We start from the raw sequence: 19,067 nt of genomic DNA, 5'->3' as shown, positions 1-19,067 counted from the left end.
ACCAATGTCAATTTTAATGTCCCCTGGTAAGATCTAAAATGAACAAAATGATTATGATGTTTCGACAGATCGTATACCGTTGAATTCCACTGAAAAGGTAAAATTCAGCCAAACTCACCGAGCACATTTAAAACCTCTAGTAATGTGCCTTAGTGTTACACAAGGAGAACGGCTGTAAAAATTATGTGAAGAACATTGGCTCAGGTTGAGGAATATTTATGAATTTATAAGCTAATTGCTGCAGGTCATCAATGAGAATTTCCAAATTTAGGTTTTCTGGATCATTCCCATGGTAACAAAGATCTTAGGCTATGTCCAATACATATGATTTTGCTTTAATGGAGTGTTTTTTTTTTTTTTTTTTTTTTTTTAATGAATTATGCATTTTAAAACATTTCCCTGTGGTCTACATAAACTGTAAATGCTATGCTTGGGTCTGAATTCTTCATTAATTCAACTCCACAGGTCCATCTTCAACACTATTTCTGAGTAATGACACCAGAAAGGTTGTTTTGAGCGCTGGCCCTTTAAATGCAAATGAGCCACTTCATTTCCCACCTCCTCCAGGTTGTTGGCTGTGCTGCTCTGCCCCATTCAACCAACAACTGAACATTTTAGGTAATTGGCTTGAAGTTTGGACATATTTTCAGTTTTTACTCCAGCCGCTGCTGCTGACAAATAATTATGGCAGTGTTTTTCAGCCTTGGGGTCAGGACCCCATGTGGCGTCGCCTGGAATTCAAATGGGGTCACCCCAAAGTTCTAGTGATTAATAAAAATAAATTTAAAAAAATAAATAAATAATAATAATAAAAAACATATGGTGAGTTGAGAGAGACAATCACAATACACAAGACGTGACAAACTCTGAAGCTGAAACTGAAGCACTGTGGTACTGTTTATCTTTCAAATGTTCATTGTGGTCAGTTTCAGATGCTGCAGCTCTTTCATAATTCATAGTTTGAGTTATTGTTTGTTCAGTATTAATTGTCAGCCTTGTAAATCCAAGCTGGACTGACTGTACATATCCTGACCAAGGAAAATAAAATTCTCACTTTATGCAGTAATCTACACCTGGCTTTTCTGCCTCCGTCCATAATAGTATACATTAAATAGCCAAAATGTCATCTAAAATTAACGCTTACTTGCAACATAGTATAGCAAACTATTACATGATCAAAAACAAATTAATGTTAGCAAAAAAAAAAAAAAAAAAGTTTCCATTTTGAATGTCTGGGGTTGCCAGAAATTTGTGATGTTAAAATGGAGTCACGAACCAAAACAAGTTGGGAACCACTGAATTATATTGTACTCGGAGAAATGTTCTTGGGAAGTCTTGACCTTATATGTGCAAATGTCGTGATGTAACTAGTTATAGAGGTAACAAATTAAGCAGGAATTAAAACGGGTTGTAGAAATCCACTTGATTTTTGCCAAAAATGAATATAAAGATAGCTTTGCAGCACCTGGAGGGTTCAAATTCAAACTTTTAAAACTATTAGGGTCCAAATACACAAATAAATGTACCAAAGACTAATAAAAGTGGGTTTAGCAAAATATGACCCCTTTAAAATGCTAAACTTGCTGCATTTACACTACCATTTCATTTTAACCTCCTGATAACAGAGTATTGGAAAAATCCCCCCAAAAGTCCACTCTTGTATATTCACTAACCAGCTTACTTCAATGGACGACATCATAATGTCAAGGCAACATGGAAAGCAGATGTCCTCTAGGCCAGTTGTCTGTAACCCACGGCTGCTCAGCCAGATGTGGCTCCTTTAGGCTTTGTCTGCAAAACTTAAAGAACATATGGAATGAATACCAATTATTTTTTGAACATCTGAATGTTTTGCCGTCATTGTTGTAAGCCTAAAGCCATTCTAAGTCTGTCCATCTGTAAAAGTATGCAGCCTATACACAGAATAAACTCTGTTTTTTTATTTTATTTTATTTTTTTTAAGTATTTTAACAACCAGTGCCTGGAACCTTTTTTGTCAAACTCAGTGGCACCAACTCACTCTGCATTTGTTCATAGTCTCTTTGGGAGGAAGCCTACACATGCCAGTGGGTTTTTTTCTCCATTACACAGTGAATCAGTTTTGTGCAGTAGTAAATCGTGCCCCCCTAGTAAAAATAACAAAAAAAATATATAAACTTTTCTTTCATTTTTTTTTTTTTTGTACAAAATATGGTGCCATTGCATGTTGTATCTTTTTTCTTTTTTTTAAGTCACATTTTAAACCTTTTAAATGTATGGGGATGAGATTAAAAAAAATCCATCTGACATTAGGAAGCCTGTGTTCTTAGTTGTTTTTTCATTATTATTCCTTATTCATGTTGGTGGAACACAATAAAGAACTCCATTAATTTAAAAGCTTGCTGCTGATCTTCAAGTGTTTTGACAGTAGCCTTGAAGTGCCATTTTCATTTTCTGCTCAGCCAACAAAGGTGTTCATAATATTCTTTATCACATCTAATAATCTGGATTGAAGATGCTGTATGAGGAAGATTTGAAGCATGGATTTGGTTTGAGATGGTGACAGATACAGAAACGAGAAGTGTGCGAGAGACGCTCATGTGTTGCGACACACCACCTGGTGTCCTTCTGTATGTGGATGCTCTTCATTGTGTGTTTGCAGCTGAGACCGATCAACACTACAGAGGAATGTGTGAAGGACAGACAAAAGGACTGATGAGACAGAGGGACAAACAGACTGTTGGAATATAAAACATACAGGGAGAATGGATTCAATAAAAAAAAAAACAAGTGAAGTGAAATATCAAATTATCCTTAGTATTCTAATGTAAAAACCCTTAAAGTGTGTATATAACAAAAATTAAGATTGATATCAGGCCTAAAGTAATATTATATGACATCTCTACATTAAATTATAAAAAAACCCAAAAAAACAACTAGACCTATGTACATATTTTTAGGTATGTGCTTAAATTATATGAGAGGTTTCCAACAATATACAAAATCAGAGAAATCTGTAATTATCACTTATATTAACCCATAAAGACCCAAACATCCAACATCGACCAAAATTATCTATCGATCTAAAATGTTTAATACCTGTTGATCCACTAATCCTATCAATACATGTAAATAATAATTTCCCTGTAGTCTACATAGACTGTAAATGCTATGTTTGGGTCTGAATTCTTCATTAATTCAACTCCACAGGTCCATCTTCAACCCTATTTCTGAGTAATGACACCAGAAAGGTCGTTTTGAGCGCTGGCCCTTTAAATGCAAATGAGCCACTTCAAGCCCCGCCCTCTCCAGGTTGTTGACCGTGCTGCTCTGTCCCCTTCAGCCACTTGTGTTCATTAATACAAACAAAAACTGAACATTTTAGGTAATCAGCTCAAAGTTTGGACCTATTTTCAGTTTTTACTACAACTGCTGCTGATAAACAATTATGTCGTACTCGGAGAAATGTTCGTCAGAAGTTTTGACCTTATATGTGCAAATGTCGTGACATAACTAGTTACAGACATAGCAAATTAAAACAGGTTGTAGAAATCCGCTTGATTTTTGCCAAAATGAATATAAAGATAACTTTGCAGCACCTGGAGGGTTCAAATTCAAACTTTTTTGAACTAATATGGCCCTCAAATACACAAATAAATGTACCAAAAACTAATAAAAGTAGGTTTAGCAAAATATGACTCCTTTAAAACATTGACATTTATAATGTGAATAAAAGTAAATGCATTCCACACAATAATTATTACACTATCTGCTCTTTCTGGAAGACGATGGGCAACTTTGCACAGATGGTGAAAGTGACAATGATCTCACAGTACTTTATGATTTATTCTTGTTTTGACTGAAAAATTCTGAGTGAAAGAAATGACATACTGTGCATTTTAGAAGACAGTTACTGGCTGTGATTGATGCTATGACAGTCCTTTCCATTACATAATAATAAACACTTCTGTCACTCTTCTGTATCACACAAATGCCGAGCTGTAAAATAAAATATTAAATGAAGTGGAGTATTTATGAAATTGAGAGGGAAAGGTGTAAAATGAAGGGGATGTAAGATTCTAAACTAGTCGGGTAATGAATGAAGAAAAGCTGAAATCGGCACGTCTTATCTTCAGCATTGCTTTATCAGACTAGATCAACACAATGTCTCATCTTGTCTGGTTTCGAAACATGAGCCCTTTGAGAAATATGCTAAATCAATTCAGGAGCACGGTGATAACAAACAACTCACCAGCCCGCTTCCCGGCACAGACTTCACCCTCCTTCGCTCTTATTTGAAAAGCATTAAGACAAAGAGAATTACTGGTAAATCACAGAGGCCTACAGTGAATCATAAATTAATGTAATCATAATTCTTTAGTTCATGTCTGCTTCTCATGGCTGTATTGTAAACAGGCAATCATTCAACACAAACAAGGATTATTAAATTGTTCAGATAAATGACAGTGTAATTCTAGTGCTCGTGGATTCCAGGTGATTAACTCTTCAGACATACTCTCATCATTACTATAATTACAGCAGTGAATCAGTCTTTTGGTGTTCAATATAATTTCATGCATTTTCTACTTTGGAGTAAAAGGCCAGATCAAGTTATGATATGATGTGATGCTGAGTAGGGGTGTAAGAAAGTATTGGTTCTGTAATATATCGCGATATTTCATTTCACAATACTGTATCGATATTAAAAAGTGCTGTATTGAAATTTTTAGGTATTTATTCAAATGCAGATATCGTAGTGGTTCTTTTTTTTTTGTTTGTTTGTCTTTTTTCTTTATTATTATTTAACACTCTTTTATTCAATAATGTTAGTTCCTTTGTTGGGATTGAACTAAAATACTGTTCTGATGTTAGTTCTGAACTAATAGAATATGAACATTTGAGCAGGATCTTAAACTGTAATGTCTGTAAAACATAATTTAAGTTTGAACACAGGAACATTTTGTGATACAGCATTAGATCCTGTTGTGATCAAATAAAAATGTATTTTGTATTTGTGCAGATTTCTGCTGTAATTCAATTCCTTCAGGAAATAATCATAAAAAAAATTAAGAAACAAGCGAAAAAAAATTGCATTTTTAACTGTATCGTGATATATCGTGATATATCATATCATGATCCTAGTATTGTGATTTGTATTGTATCGCTAGATTCTTTCCAATACACACCCCGAATGCTAAAGCAGGTTATCATGTGTCACACAGATATTGCCACCTCTCGAGCGTCTTCTGCTGATGATGTCACAACCGCAGCTGAGCACCTATACACACAGACCCAAAATAATGTGAGAAAACAATTTGCACACATACGTACTTTCTTTTCCTCCTCTCTCACCATCTGTCTCTTTGGTCTCTGTTGCCTCATGTCAAGCTAAAATTAACAGAGAGCTGCAGATGGTGTCAGCCAACACCGCTCCGATACTTCAGGTCTCACCTTTCTCTATCTTTCACGAGTAAATCTGTTTAACGGGAGACTTTTTGGTGTTGAGGCAGTTAATACACAATAGAGTAAAAACTATGAAGGGCGATACTGAAGGGCTAATTGCAATGGAATAATTAAAACTTCTGCATTGGCATACGGTCAGATATGAAACTGGTCAGGGATTCTGTTTATGCTTTTATTTTGTCTTCAGCAGGATTATTACAGGATAAATGGAGCAACTGATGATTGACATGGATGAGATGACGTAAATCTTAAACTAAGGAAAACAATACTTCCATTACCAAAACAATTCCAAACATACTTAAGGATATTCAGGTAACCATAACACAAAATATAACTCACTCACATATGCATCTATATCCAGTCAATGTATTTAAGTCTTAGTCTCTTCCTCAGGCCACATGCTCCCTGTCAAACAAAGGGAAAAGAGGATGTGCTGGGCCTGATCCTTCCTCTTAAATCACAGGTGTCAAACACGCGGCCCGGGGGCCGAAAAAAGCCCGCCAAATGTTCTAATCCGGCCCATGGGATGAATTTGTAAAGTGCAAGTTAGGGCATCAAACTCAAAAATTATATCATAATAACCTATAAATAATGACAACACCGTTTTTTTCTATTTGATTTAGTGCAAAAAACATTAAATTATGAAAATGTTTACATTAACAAACTCTTCTTTAACAATCAAATGTGAATAACCTGAACACATATGAACAATCTGAAATGTCTAAAGAAAATGAAGTGCAATTTGAACAATATTCTGCCTGTTACTAAATGTTTTGTGCCTTTGTAGATCAGATCTGTAATGCATATGTATAAATAGTAAGTCGAGGCAAAATATTGATAAAATTGTACTTATATTTCTTAACAAATTTCATTTTTTTCAGCTTATTCACATCTTTTTTGTTTGGATAGTTTGCAAACATAAATATTGGCATAATTGAATGTCATTTTTTGCTCTAAAACAATTTGAAGTTGTCATTATTTATTGGCTATCATGCTATTACTTTACTGGTCCGGCCCACTTCAGATTAAATTGGGCTGAATGTGGACCCCAGAAGAAAATGAGTTTGACACCCCTGTCTTAAATGGTTGAGTGTGGCCTGATAAGTGTGGCCAGGTCCTGCCCCTCCCCAACCAGGAAGTGGAGATTTTAACAATAGGGTGGTCCTTATATGGGGTCAATATTATGATTGTTTTTTTAAAAGTTCAACCCTCACCCCCTAAATGTGTTAGGATATCAAATAAAACACATTGTGCAAAATTTTGAATTGTTTCTAGAATGTCTAGAGGTTGTTCAGCGCCTTTGAATATTTCCGGAATCCCTCATATTTGCAGAAATTGTACTATTTAAGAACGCACAACAAAATGAAACACAATATTATTTTTAATAACAGGCATTGTGGTAGTGTGGTAAAAAAACATAATACATCATAGAAACAAACAAACAAACAAAGCAAAAACACTTCTCCTGCTTGTATGGATGGACAGGTCCAGATGTGTCAGACCAGCTGATCCAGTAATACTCCACACACAGGATCTGCTCGCTGGTACAAGACTGTTTCTGCACTGTATGGACATGATCATCATAAAAGCCTTTATCTTACACTGTAAGATCAGCAGTACCAGGCAGATACAACCCATGACACACAAAGACTTCATGGTTTTATTTTATTTATTTTTATTTGACCTTTATTTAACCAGGTAAGTTAGTTGAGAACTGATTCTCATTTTCAATAAGGACCTGGACATGTAGAGACGAACAACCAATCACTCTCACATTCATGCCTAAGGGCAATTTAGATTAACCAGTTAACCTTCTAGTGCGTGTGTTTGGGTGGTAGGAGGAAGCTGGATTACCCGGAGAGAACCCACGCAAACACATGCAAACTCCACACAGAAAGGTTCCTGGTGTTGGAATTGAACCCAGGACCTTCTTGCAGTGCTGCCTACGGTGGTGGAGCTGCTGTGTCAGCTTTGTGGCAGGTGTTCCTCAAGGCAGAGAACAGATCATGGTCCTGTGCCCATTTCCTCTGGTCCAGACATAAACCAGAAGGCCAAAGGCAGACTGAAATAGGCCACAGATGCTGCCTAGAGGTGAACAACAACAGGACTGACCCACTGTGGAAGTGGGAGGCCTGTGATGTGAACCTCTGTGTTGTGGACAGGAACTGTTTTAGAGTGGTATAAGGGATGTATCTGGGTGAAATTTTATGACAGCTGAATGTTTGGATATCATTGTAATAGTTATATATACTTTTCTGGGTTGTGAAAATGGTTCATTGAACATGTTTGTTTCATCATATTGTGACACCAGATTATTTTTAAAGAAAAAAAAAAAACAAACAAAATGAACCCCACCTGAGGTAGTATCTGTATTTTAATTTAAATATTAGTATATAACTTTCTTATTTACAACATTTTTCATTATTGTTTTGAAGTTTTCTATTTATTTGTTCATTCTAAGTTATGAAAATGGTTCATTCAACATGTTTTTGGTGAAAAACAGTAAAAAAAATAAATAAATAAATAAAAAATAAAAAAATCTTTTTCCTACTTGGATTTCATTTTTCATATTATTATTGTTTTTTCATATTTAATTTTTTGTGTGATTTTAGGTTTAGTGTGTTAATACAGCATGTCAAATAAAAAAAAAAAAAAAACATACAGTCACACAGGTGAGGTTGTACTGAAAAAAATGATACCAAATAAGGCAAGATAAAACCATTTTCATGGAGATATGAAGGCAAAATCAAAAGTATTCAATCCCAAATATGCATAGTCTGTGTTAAACTTCAAAGGTCCTGAGCAACCTCTAAATATTAATTCATATTGGTAAAATTTTGTCCATTTTGTTTTTTATTCATTCCAACATATTGGTGGGGTGAGAGCATGAACTTTTAAAAGTTGAAAAATAAGGACCAACCTGATACAAAAATTAATCCTCCATATACCTGGAGGTTCAGCTGCTGGCAGAGACACTTTTACAGGGTTTCTGATGCTTTCTTGGCTTTATCGGCCCATAAAAATGTACTTATCAATATTTGGACAAATGTGCATCTGGAAACTGTTAGGGTGTGACACAAATTATACAGACAAAACCAAACAAGAGAGTATTGGCCAAATTCACATTCGTCTCCAAGGCAATATTGATATTTACTCTAATGGAAGGATGATGACCTTCCTGCAGGCAGTTTCATACTGATGAAAGGCCATTATTGTTGTCAAAATGATTTTTAACATTATGTTTTACCTTTTTAAGTGTACTGTGCCTGAAATTGGGACGATCCCACAGAACATTTGCACAAACTCACTGATCTGAGGTTTTTCTCTGAGCTGTTTGTTTTGTTGCAATTTTGAAATAGTTATAATTTGATAGAATTGAGAGTAAATTGTTTTGTGTTTGTAAGGGTTATGTGCATACTTTGTGTGCATATTATCATGGGGGTACTATAGTAAATACATGCATGTGATGAAAAATATATTTTGTGTGACTGCTGACACATTCAGCAGTCATGAGAAGAGCCACTCCTGGGGCGACAGGGTGTCTCTGTCCTGCTGTGTGGGAATGTGTTATGTATGAAATCCGTACATATGTGCGGCCGATGGGGGCCCTCCGAGGCAGGCTGGGTACACCACTCAGTCAGCCTCAGTCAGCCTCGGTTGGATGCACCCAGTCCTTAGCTCTGGAGGTCTGAGCTTCAGACAGTCAGATCTCTGATATCCTACACAGACAGGTAAAAGGGATAGTTGGGGGATAATCCACCCCTTACTAATTATTATAACCTTTATTTAACCAGGAAAAAAAAGATTATTGAGATTAAACATCTCTTTCAAGAGTGTCCTTGCCAAGACAGCAGCAGCAGAAGTTACACAAAATGGAAATCACAGCCGTACATCCACACTGATATACATAAACACGATGAAAGTCAGTACTAAAAACAAACTTAAAACTGATAAGAACATACATATAAAACATCACCATTATTTTAAAAGGTACTAAAAGTATAAAAACAATGTTCCTTAAAAGCATCTCAAAGCCAAACCCAATTCAATCAATTAGACTGATTTAAACCTTTATGGACACACAGAGGAGCACAAACACAGCTGACAAAACCTTCATCCAACAAACTGAACAAAAACAGCCCCCCATATTCTGGAGAATACTATCTCAGACTTGGAATCCTACTCAAGACTAGTGGGTCTTCTGGAGAGAATGGAGGGATGAGATCTATGATACCTTTTAGAGAAATGGATTCTAGAAGCACTGAATCATGCAACATTTGCAGTTATCGCTTTTTCTGGATAGACTTCATCAAACTGGTGGATTAAAAGAGAATAAGACACCACCGCTGACGTTCCTCAAATATAACGACAAGCTGACAGTCACTAATGTGGCACCAGCTAAAGAGGAAATTAAATACCAGGATCATGACATGCCAGTGTTTCTTCTACTATTACATAAAGGAAAACAATGAGTGTACTGACTGAAGCAGAATGTGTGAAATACTACTGACTTGGGTGGAATGTTTGTAATAGTACTGGCCTGTGCATTTATCTGGGTGGGTGGACTGTGGTTCAGTTATGTTCCAGCAAAGCCTCAGCTATCAGCAATATCTACAGAGACTGCAATTCATCTAGTTACAAATATATTTCACATTTATTGTATTATATTTACATTAACAAACAATCCTTTAACAATAAAATGTGAATAACCTGAACAAATATGAACAACCTGAAATGTCTTAAACCACAGGTGTCAAACATGTGGCCCGGGGGCCAAATCCGGCCCGCCAAAGGGTCCAGTCAGGCCCTTGGGATGAATTTGTGAAATGCAAAAATAAGATATTAATAATCCTTTTAGTTCAGGTTCCACATTCAGACCAATTCCGTCTAAAGTGGGCAGGACCAGTAAAATACTATCATAATAACATATAAATAATGACAACTCCAAATTTTTCTGCTTGTAAATGTAAATATTTTCATGTTTTTACACTAAAACAAAGTATAATTTTGCAAAAAATGTGAATAACCTGAACAAATATGAACAACCTGAAATGTCTTAAGAGAAGTAAGTACAATTTTAACAAGATTCTTCCTGATATTAAATGTTTGGTGTATTTGTAGATCCACTGTGATCTGTAAGTTATAATGTACATGTGTAAATGATAAACTGAGGCACAATATTGTTAAAATTACGCTTATTTTTTTCAGTTTGTTCTTGTTATTCACTTCTTTTGAAAGAATAGTTTGTAGATGTAAACCTTTTCATAATGTGAATTTACTTTTTTCGCTCTAAAACAGAATAGTTTGGAGTTGACATTATTTATATATTGTTATGTTATTATTTTACTGGTTCGGCCCACTTCAGATCAAATTTAGCTGAATGTGGCTCCTGAACTAAAATGAGTTTGACACCCCTGTCTTAAACCGACCACAATGAACATTTGAAAGATAAACAGTACCACGGTGCTTCAGTTTCAGCTTCACAGTTTGTCATGTCTTTTATGGATTGTGGCTGTCTCTCTCAACCCACCATATATTTTTTATTAGTAAGTTGTTTTTTTTTTTTTTTTTTTTTTAAATTTATTTATTTTTTTTAATCAATTACTAGAAATTTCAGGCAACCTCATTTGAATTCCAGGTGACCCCACGTGGGGTCCCAACCCCAAGGTTGAAAAACGCTGTACTAGTGATTCCCATGAGAGTTCATTTTAACTCTCGGAGAGTTAAAATTGCTATTTCATAGTGTAACGCCTCAAATTGACAATGTGTCAGTGCCCTCAGCTTTTATTGATAGCCTACTTCCCAGATAGCAAATATTTTGGCATACATTTGGCATTTTTGGCTTTCTTTTGGCACTACGAGAACAGAGGCGTCCCTGCCTATCTTCAAGAAGCTCCTGAAGACCCAGCTCATCCAAGAGCACCTCCTGTCCTAGCACTTTCAGCCATTCCATTTTAAATATATTAATAAGGTTTTCCCAGGATTATCACAGATTTTCCCAGGATCATCTCTGGTCCTGCTGTGGTGGTCCTGCCTCTCTCCTGCCTGCATCGTCATCACTCACTTATCCTCAACTGCATCCATGTGTCTCCCCCTACTCCCCCCTTCTCCCCCTGTCTCTATCTCTATCGCTCTCTCTTTTTCTCTTCCTTTACCCTCTCTCTTTAACCCCAACTGGTCAAGGCAGACGTCCATCCTTCAGGAGTCTGGGTCTGCTCCAGGTTTCTGCTGTTAAAGGGAAGTTTTTCCTCACCACTGTCACCAGTCACAAGTGTTTGCTCCAAGAGGATTCTGTTGGGTTTCTCTAAATTGGCTTAGAGTCTGATTTTGACCGACTCTATATATAAAGTGTCATGAGATAACTTTTGTTGTGATCTGGTGCTATTTAAATAAAATTTGATTAATTGATTGATTGATTGATTTGATTGGTTTTCCCCTGTAAGTCGCTTTGGAAAAAAGCATCTGCCAAATGCATAAATGTAAATGTAAATTATGAAAACCTTTAGGCTTAACTATGCTATGATTAAGGTTATCCATTATAGATATGGAGGCACCAGCAATATATGACTGAGTTATGGCATATGTCTGGTGAACCAAAAGACTGGGCAAAGAGCGGGATCAAGTATAGGGATGGTATGGCATGTTTATGGCAAGCCAGAAGATTGACTAAAGAGCGGCAACATCTTATTCCATATATGGTTGTGTTTTGGTTGTGTTTTGGCATATTTCTGTAAAGCCAAAACACTGCGAAAAGAGTGGGAATTTCTACCCAGAAGAAAACCCCACTTCATTTTAAAAGCATGATCAACACAAATTTTGGTCTCCTTTTGGCCTCTCTTTGGGTCAGTTTTAGCTACTTTTTGGCTGGATTATGGGGAATTGGGGCTTTTCTGGGACAATTATGGCTATATTTTGGAAGTCCGCAATTAGTTTTGGGTGAATTTTGACTTCCTTCTGGTTTGATTTTGGCATGCCTATTTTGGGCCATTTAGGGCCTATACATCCGCCCAGAACTTTACCAAAATATCATGCCGGTTTTGGGCCAGATTTAAGCTATAATGACACTGGTCAACAAGGAAAATGCTTCCAGAATAAAAGTAATGAAATTTTACCACATGAGAGTCATTGATAAAGAAAAATCAAGTAAAAAATGCTGGTTGGCTGAACTTTCCAAGATACAGCCTTGGGTCAAAATGTGAAATTCAAGAATTAACAAGAGAATGGGTTTGACTCAAAGGGAATATTTATCTCAGAGCTACAAGATCTACTTCAAAACACTGTCTGCACATTAGAATACATTCATTTTACAGGTTCTATTTAGTGGAAGATTTATAAAACTATTATATAAATGTACATAAACCAATATATACAGGGTGGGGAAGCAAAATTTACAATATTTTGAGGCAGGGATTGAAAGACAGTGTATGGCCAGTTAGTTTATTGAAAGTCATGAGAATTTATTTGCCACAAGAAAATTTACATAATAGAAAATGTTTTATTCTGTGTCCTCCTTCTTTCTCAATAACTGCCTTCACACGCTTCCATAAACTTGCGCAAGTGTTCCTCAAATATTCGGGTGACAACTTCTCCCATTCTTCTTTAACAGTATCTTCCAGACTTTCTCGTAATAGTTTTGCTCATAGTCATTCTCTTCTTTACATTATAAACAGTCTTTATGGACACTCCAGCTATTTTTGAAACCTCCTTTGGTGTGACGAGTGCATTCAGCAAATCACACACTCTTTGACGTTTGCTTTCCTGATTACTACTCATATGGGCAAAAGTTTCTGAAAAGGTATGGATAATAGTGTTAGGTATGATTATGACATCAATATATGTTTGGTTTCAAAACAATTGACGTAGTGCCTGCTGAGAAAAAACAACTAAATGTTCATTGTAAATTTTGCTTCCCCACCCTGTATGTGTAATATCACTTAATCCTATACCTTGAAACCATCAGCAAACCGGCACTTTTGTCATTTATTTTCCAATTAATCTTATTAAAATATGTAACATTTAGCACATTTAATCTCTGAAGCAAATCATTTCAAAAAAATTGTAGACCAGTGTGATTTTGCTATCCGAGTTCTTATTCATTCTGTAATTTATGAGGAAGAATAAGCAACACAATGCAGCAAAATACACTACAGCAGGTGATTTTGGGTGAAATTTTAGTGTTAAAATAGCAGTACCTCTTCTTGGAGAAGGTCTGGATAGGAAACAATAGAAGCCTAGGGATTCATGTATGTGTCTGATCTGCCTCCTCCCAACACCAACCGAGCTCATCGATTGTCTGTACACAGCACAAATCTAAAAATTCAAGATGCTGTTTTTTTTTTTTTTTTTTTACTTCCACCCTCTCTCTCTCTCTCTCTCTCTCTCTCTCTGTCTTTCTCTCCCTCACTCTCTCTTTCCCGGTGCGCGTCAGCGTTTGCGCAAGCATCCTCTCCGCCTCTGAGCCTCAGTGTACTACAGCACTGCTCCTTCTCCTCCATTCACCACAATTTACTATCACACTCAGACGTTCGGAGGTGCTCTTCCTTCACATTCTTCCTCTTTCTACCCCGCTTCGGATTATCACTGTGTTTTTCTTTTATCATGTTGGAAGTAGAAGGTAGGAGCTGAAATGACATCTTTCATTTATCCATCTTTTCTTTTTTCACCACCTTATACTTTATTCGCTCCTATTTGGTTTTTTACGCTCGGCTGTTTGGACCCACCGGTCAATGTGGAGGTGGTTATTGCCAAAATTTCTCAACAAGGACCTCTGTGCCGGGTTTATTCTCAGCAGGAGATGCCATTTTATGATAATGTTTATGGTTGTGTAACTGGGAGGAGTGTGCGTCCGTGTGCGTAACGGTGATGCTGAATTTCCTCAATGAAAATCTACAGAAAATGCTTGTGTTTTTAAATATTAGCTGATATGTAATTCTTCCTGTTGTGTGATGATGCGGTGTAGTGGGAGCCTGTACTATTTTCATCCTCTATGAGCTTTATCTGCTCGTCTTGAATAATTCAAGAAGTTCTTTGATCTCGGCAGGAGAATAAACATTTTACAGAGAAAGAGCGACTACTTTGTTCTCACTGCTTTTTTTTTTTTTTTTTTTTTTTTTTTTTTTTTTTTACTTCTTTGCTGCATTAATAACAATGAGCTTTGAAAATGGATGCTGATTTCCACATGAGAAAAAAGCTCGGAAATAATGTTTTACATGGTGAGATTGTAGTGAAGAGGTAGAAAATTCAAGTGCAGTGATTCATCTGGTTATATTCTCGGCACACTCTATTGAAATAAATAAATATAAGACATAAAGGAACAAAGAAATTATATAAATTATAGGCTATTTTCATGCTACTTTTGTTCAATTTCACTGTATAAATTCAAAAACAGTGAATATTGTTGAAATTAATATCACATTTTTTTATATTGGACTAGGTGACATCAGTAAATATGTTAATTTTTAGCCAGATTGTGGGTGAATACACTACAGCCTATTACATTTGGAATAAATCCTTTTTATGTCTTCTGAAATGATTGTGACAATGTGATGTATTCTTGATCAATAAAGTGTAACTGGGACTCAGTATGTAATCATTAAACCTGGTCAAAGGTGATTACTGATGTGTATGAATAGGAATAAAAAGAGGAATGTGTCTGAAAACAACATTATTGCAATGTTATGGGCAACAGTGTATTATGGACTGTGATTTTCTTTCACTCAGTCGATGTTGTAATTTATTTATCAGGTTCAGTGCAAAGATGGTTTTTATGTGCTCTTATCCAGAGATCTGACCCGTTCACCCCAAAAAACCTGACTCTCTCATATCCAGTTGTGTTGTATGACTGAATAGTTAAGTAAAACTGAACATGAGTTTCAATATGAGGAGTTTTTAACCCATAAAGACTCTTCAGTGGCACTTCCCAAATTAATTTTTCTATCTATTTAACCATTCTTAATTGATTTATCAGCATTTATTATCATATTATCCCCTGTATTTTGTGTTTTTTTCACTGTAAATCATGTATTTTCTTTATATTTAATTCACTGTTCATGTAGATGCTCATAAAACCTCAGATTAAATTTGTATTTTATTATATCAGAAACAGAGAAAACTGAAGAAAAAGTGGCTTTTTAAACAAAATATATCATTATTTCAACGTAGAACAAGCATGTCCATCCACTGTCACTAATCTAGCTCCATGGGTTTTACTGGTGAATCAATGTTGTAGAAGATGACGGTGTTGTTCACTACGGAGCCTCTGAACGTCCAAATGGATCAAATCTGATGACCATGAAAAGGTGTCAAACTGTATTTTACACCAATTATTTACATGTATTGATACGATTTGTGGATCAATAGGTATTAAACAGTTTACATCAGTAGATACTTTTGGGTCTTTATGGGTTAATCTCCATTCTATGACTCAGGTCGCATAAAGCAACCTTGAGTTGACATGAGGTGACGCTCCCTCAAGGCAAGTTTGTTACAGGTTAATGATGCCATTAGGGTTTTGTTTTTTAAATTGGAGCTTTCGCTTGACCGCATACACAGGATTGGAGTGCTGTGTTGATTAATTCATGTTTAATGAGGTTATGCCGCTGGGCTCGTGCTGTGCTGCAGCTGGAAAAGTAGACTGAGAGGTCAGAAGTACACTGAACTGATGTGCTTGAAAACAAGGGCAGTTTGTCGTTGCATGTTGACTTCTTGCTGCGCTTTCGAAATCTGAAATCTTCTGTGTATGTGTTCAGATGTGACTAGCTTAAGAGATTGGACTAAACTGTGCTTCAGCCAAAGTAAAAAAAAAAAAAAAAAAAAAAAAGCTATGGATTTCAGTGAATTTTATGTAACTCCCCCTCTTGTCTTTCTCTGCTTCATTCATGTGGATGGATGATGCTGAGGGCGGAAGTGTGGGCTGTTGTTAGACACCCAGAAATATAACAGTTCTAGAAAAACACATTCTGCATTCACGTGTTGGAGCTCTTCTATGTCAGTGTTTCTTTCCCACTTTCACCCATTTCATTCACCCTCCTGCTCCATTTTCTCTCTTGTTCTGCCTCCAGTAAACGGGACGCCGGCCAGTCAGCTGTCCACTCCTCATTCGGGAAAATCTCCCAGCCCCTCCCCAACCAGCCCGGGAAGCCTCAGCCAACGCCGGGTAAGACAAGAATACACAAATACACACACTCACACACACATATAAAACAACAAAAAACACTAAACAGTCACCCCCTAGCATGTAGTGACATTTAATCTATAACACATTCCTTCTATGTTCTCAGGAAAAGGACAAAGGTGTGACTGAGCATAGTCCAACAACATCTTAGAGTCGCTAGAAAACGAAGAAACCACAACATCCAGACATCTTTAGTTTCTCAGAAGGGGGTGGGGCTTTGACTTTTGACCCCCCTCAGTGCTGCTCTGGGATTCCTGTGAATGACAGGCTCACGTTAGGATCCTCTAATGTTCCATTTTTTGTCCAGTGTTAGTAGTTTTAAAATGCACTTCCTCCATTTATTCGACTTTTCTGTCATGTTGTTGCACCTGCAAACCAGTAGCTCAACTCTGTCAGCCTTTTGTAGCACAGAAATGAAGCTATTAACTGGCTTTTAGAAATTAATCTGTCTGAAGAATTTGTGCAATATCCACTATTGATGAGACTGGTGATTGTTTTATCAATCCTCCCGCCTGTTTTTATCTTTGAACTGGTTTGCATCTTGTGTTAGACAGCAAGCAGAGCATTGCATTGTTAAAAAGACCAAGTCAGTACCAAGCACTGCTGGTCTAGGAGTACTTTTTTTTAAAAAGTCATGTCATTTTGTGCATGTCTTTTTGAGTGAATGAGTGAAAAAGATATTTTATACTAGTGAGTCTAACAAGATTCAAACAGTTCTTTGTTTTTGGTGTCTTGTGATTGGGTTTTTTAAAAAAAAACTTCCTCATTAAAAAGTTCATAGTCTGTTTTAATCTAATGGGAGAGATGCAAACAGTGTGTACACTGCTTTAGATAAAATTACAACTTGCGCAGAAAAGGAGCATGCAACTCAAAAGGAAAAAAGTGGACATCAGTGTGACAGAGTTCATGTAAAGGGTATAGCATGTGTGCGAGCGAGCATGTGTGCGTGTTGGACATCAAAGTATTTGTTAATCTGGTTCTTGACCGTGATGATGCTGAGCCTTTAATATCAGCCCGAGTCCTCATCAGAACACGTTTTCTCACAGCAGCTCTTTAATTTGCAGGAGCTCTAAGCCTTCTGCTGATTTGGCTCCTTCCATCATAAACAAATCGTCTCAGTTCGCCTCACAGAGTTACATCCATATGCAGACGCGGCATTAAATGTGAACCTGTCACGTACACAAATAGGCAAAGTGCATGTGTTTTGTTTTTCCTCAAATGTAATCACTCAAACTCCCAGTGTGCAACATTCTTAACAGTGTGCTGCACTTTTATAGCTCACAGCAGGGGTACGGTTCTAATTTATCTTGTCATTATTTAGCTATTTATTGTCACACACCCATAAGTCTTTAATGAAAGAAAAGACAAGGACACAGTTGGAGTCAGTGCCCTTTACAGAGTGATTTCTGAATGATGTGTGTGTATGTGCGCCAGGCTGCACATGTATCTAAACTCAAACCAGCAGAGCATAAAGAATTCATTTATTGCTCACAGTATCTTCACTCTTGTGCTACATTTGATATGCCAGGGAAAATTAATGGATGGTGGAGAGTCTGGGCCTTAGGCATCTGTATCCAGCAGCAACGAGGTTACATCTATGTGATATGAAGGTCAGCGAGAGCAGGAGAAACTGATCAGATGTGGGCTGTAGCTGCAGTGAGAACAGAACAAGTTGCACTGGAGTAATACACAGTCATTTGTAATGGAAGTGGGTCATCTCAGATTTCGGTGTTAACAGAAGAAGAGGTAGAAAAGTGCACTCATTTATGAGGTCTTACTTCCGTTTGGAGTGAATTTATGTGGAGGCTGTTAATACAATCTAGAGCACACACAGCGTTCTTCTCTCCTACAGAGCGAGATTTCTAAAAAGTCAGGGGGAGAAAGGTGAAAGAGATGTAACATGAGGATAACAGCATTATAACTCCATCCTCTACTAATGAAACTATCTTTTTATTACTGTCCATCTTTCTCTCCAGACATTAGCCTCGGTGGCTAAATTCAAGTTTAGCACCCAAGTCGAGTGTGTATTTCTGTACAAGAGATTATTGTGCTCTTTGTACTGGCTGACACTCTATACTAAGCCTGCAGTGGCTTGGAGAGAAGGAAGGAGGAAGCCTCGTAGCCCATTATCTCTCCTCTCTGCAGCTTCACACTCTTCAACTATATTACAGTGTAATTCTCTCCTCCACTTCTTATATTTTCTATCCTCCCGCCTGTTAGCCCTCTCCCTCTGCCCCTTCCCTCCCTGACAGTTTTTAATTTCTCTTTCACTCCATTTCCCACCCTATTCTCACTTACTCCAATCCCCCTCCTCCATCTTTCCCATATGAAAGGGTATTAACTTCACATAATTTCCCTTGTAGATGAATTCTAAGCCCCTCTGAGAAGTCAGCGCCAAGTCTCTAAAATTGCATTCTTCGCACGTGACGCGTCTGCTCAAACACACTCGCAC

At 36.9% G+C, this 19,067-nt stretch overlaps 1 protein-coding gene across 2 annotated transcripts in view; it reads left to right on the top strand.

The window, feature by feature from the left end:
- Window positions 1-19,067, top strand: part of dclk1a (doublecortin-like kinase 1a) — a 67,145-nt gene that overhangs the window by 33,711 nt on the left and 14,367 nt on the right. For both annotated transcript variants that reach the window (XM_030154351.1, XM_030154350.1), the window contains exon 6: window positions 16,503-16,597. In XM_030154351.1, coding sequence (XP_030010211.1) covers window positions 16,503-16,597 — 95 coding nt within the window. The remainder of the gene's footprint in view (window positions 1-16,502; window positions 16,598-19,067) is intronic.

The sequence above is a fragment of the Sphaeramia orbicularis genome, chromosome 14, assembly GCF_902148855.1.
Source record: "Sphaeramia orbicularis chromosome 14, fSphaOr1.1, whole genome shotgun sequence".
In the NCBI taxonomy this organism is placed as follows: Eukaryota; Metazoa; Chordata; class Actinopteri; order Kurtiformes; family Apogonidae; genus Sphaeramia; species Sphaeramia orbicularis.
Note: the sequence above shows the minus strand (reverse complement) of the source record. Positions and strands in the feature narration are given on the sequence as shown.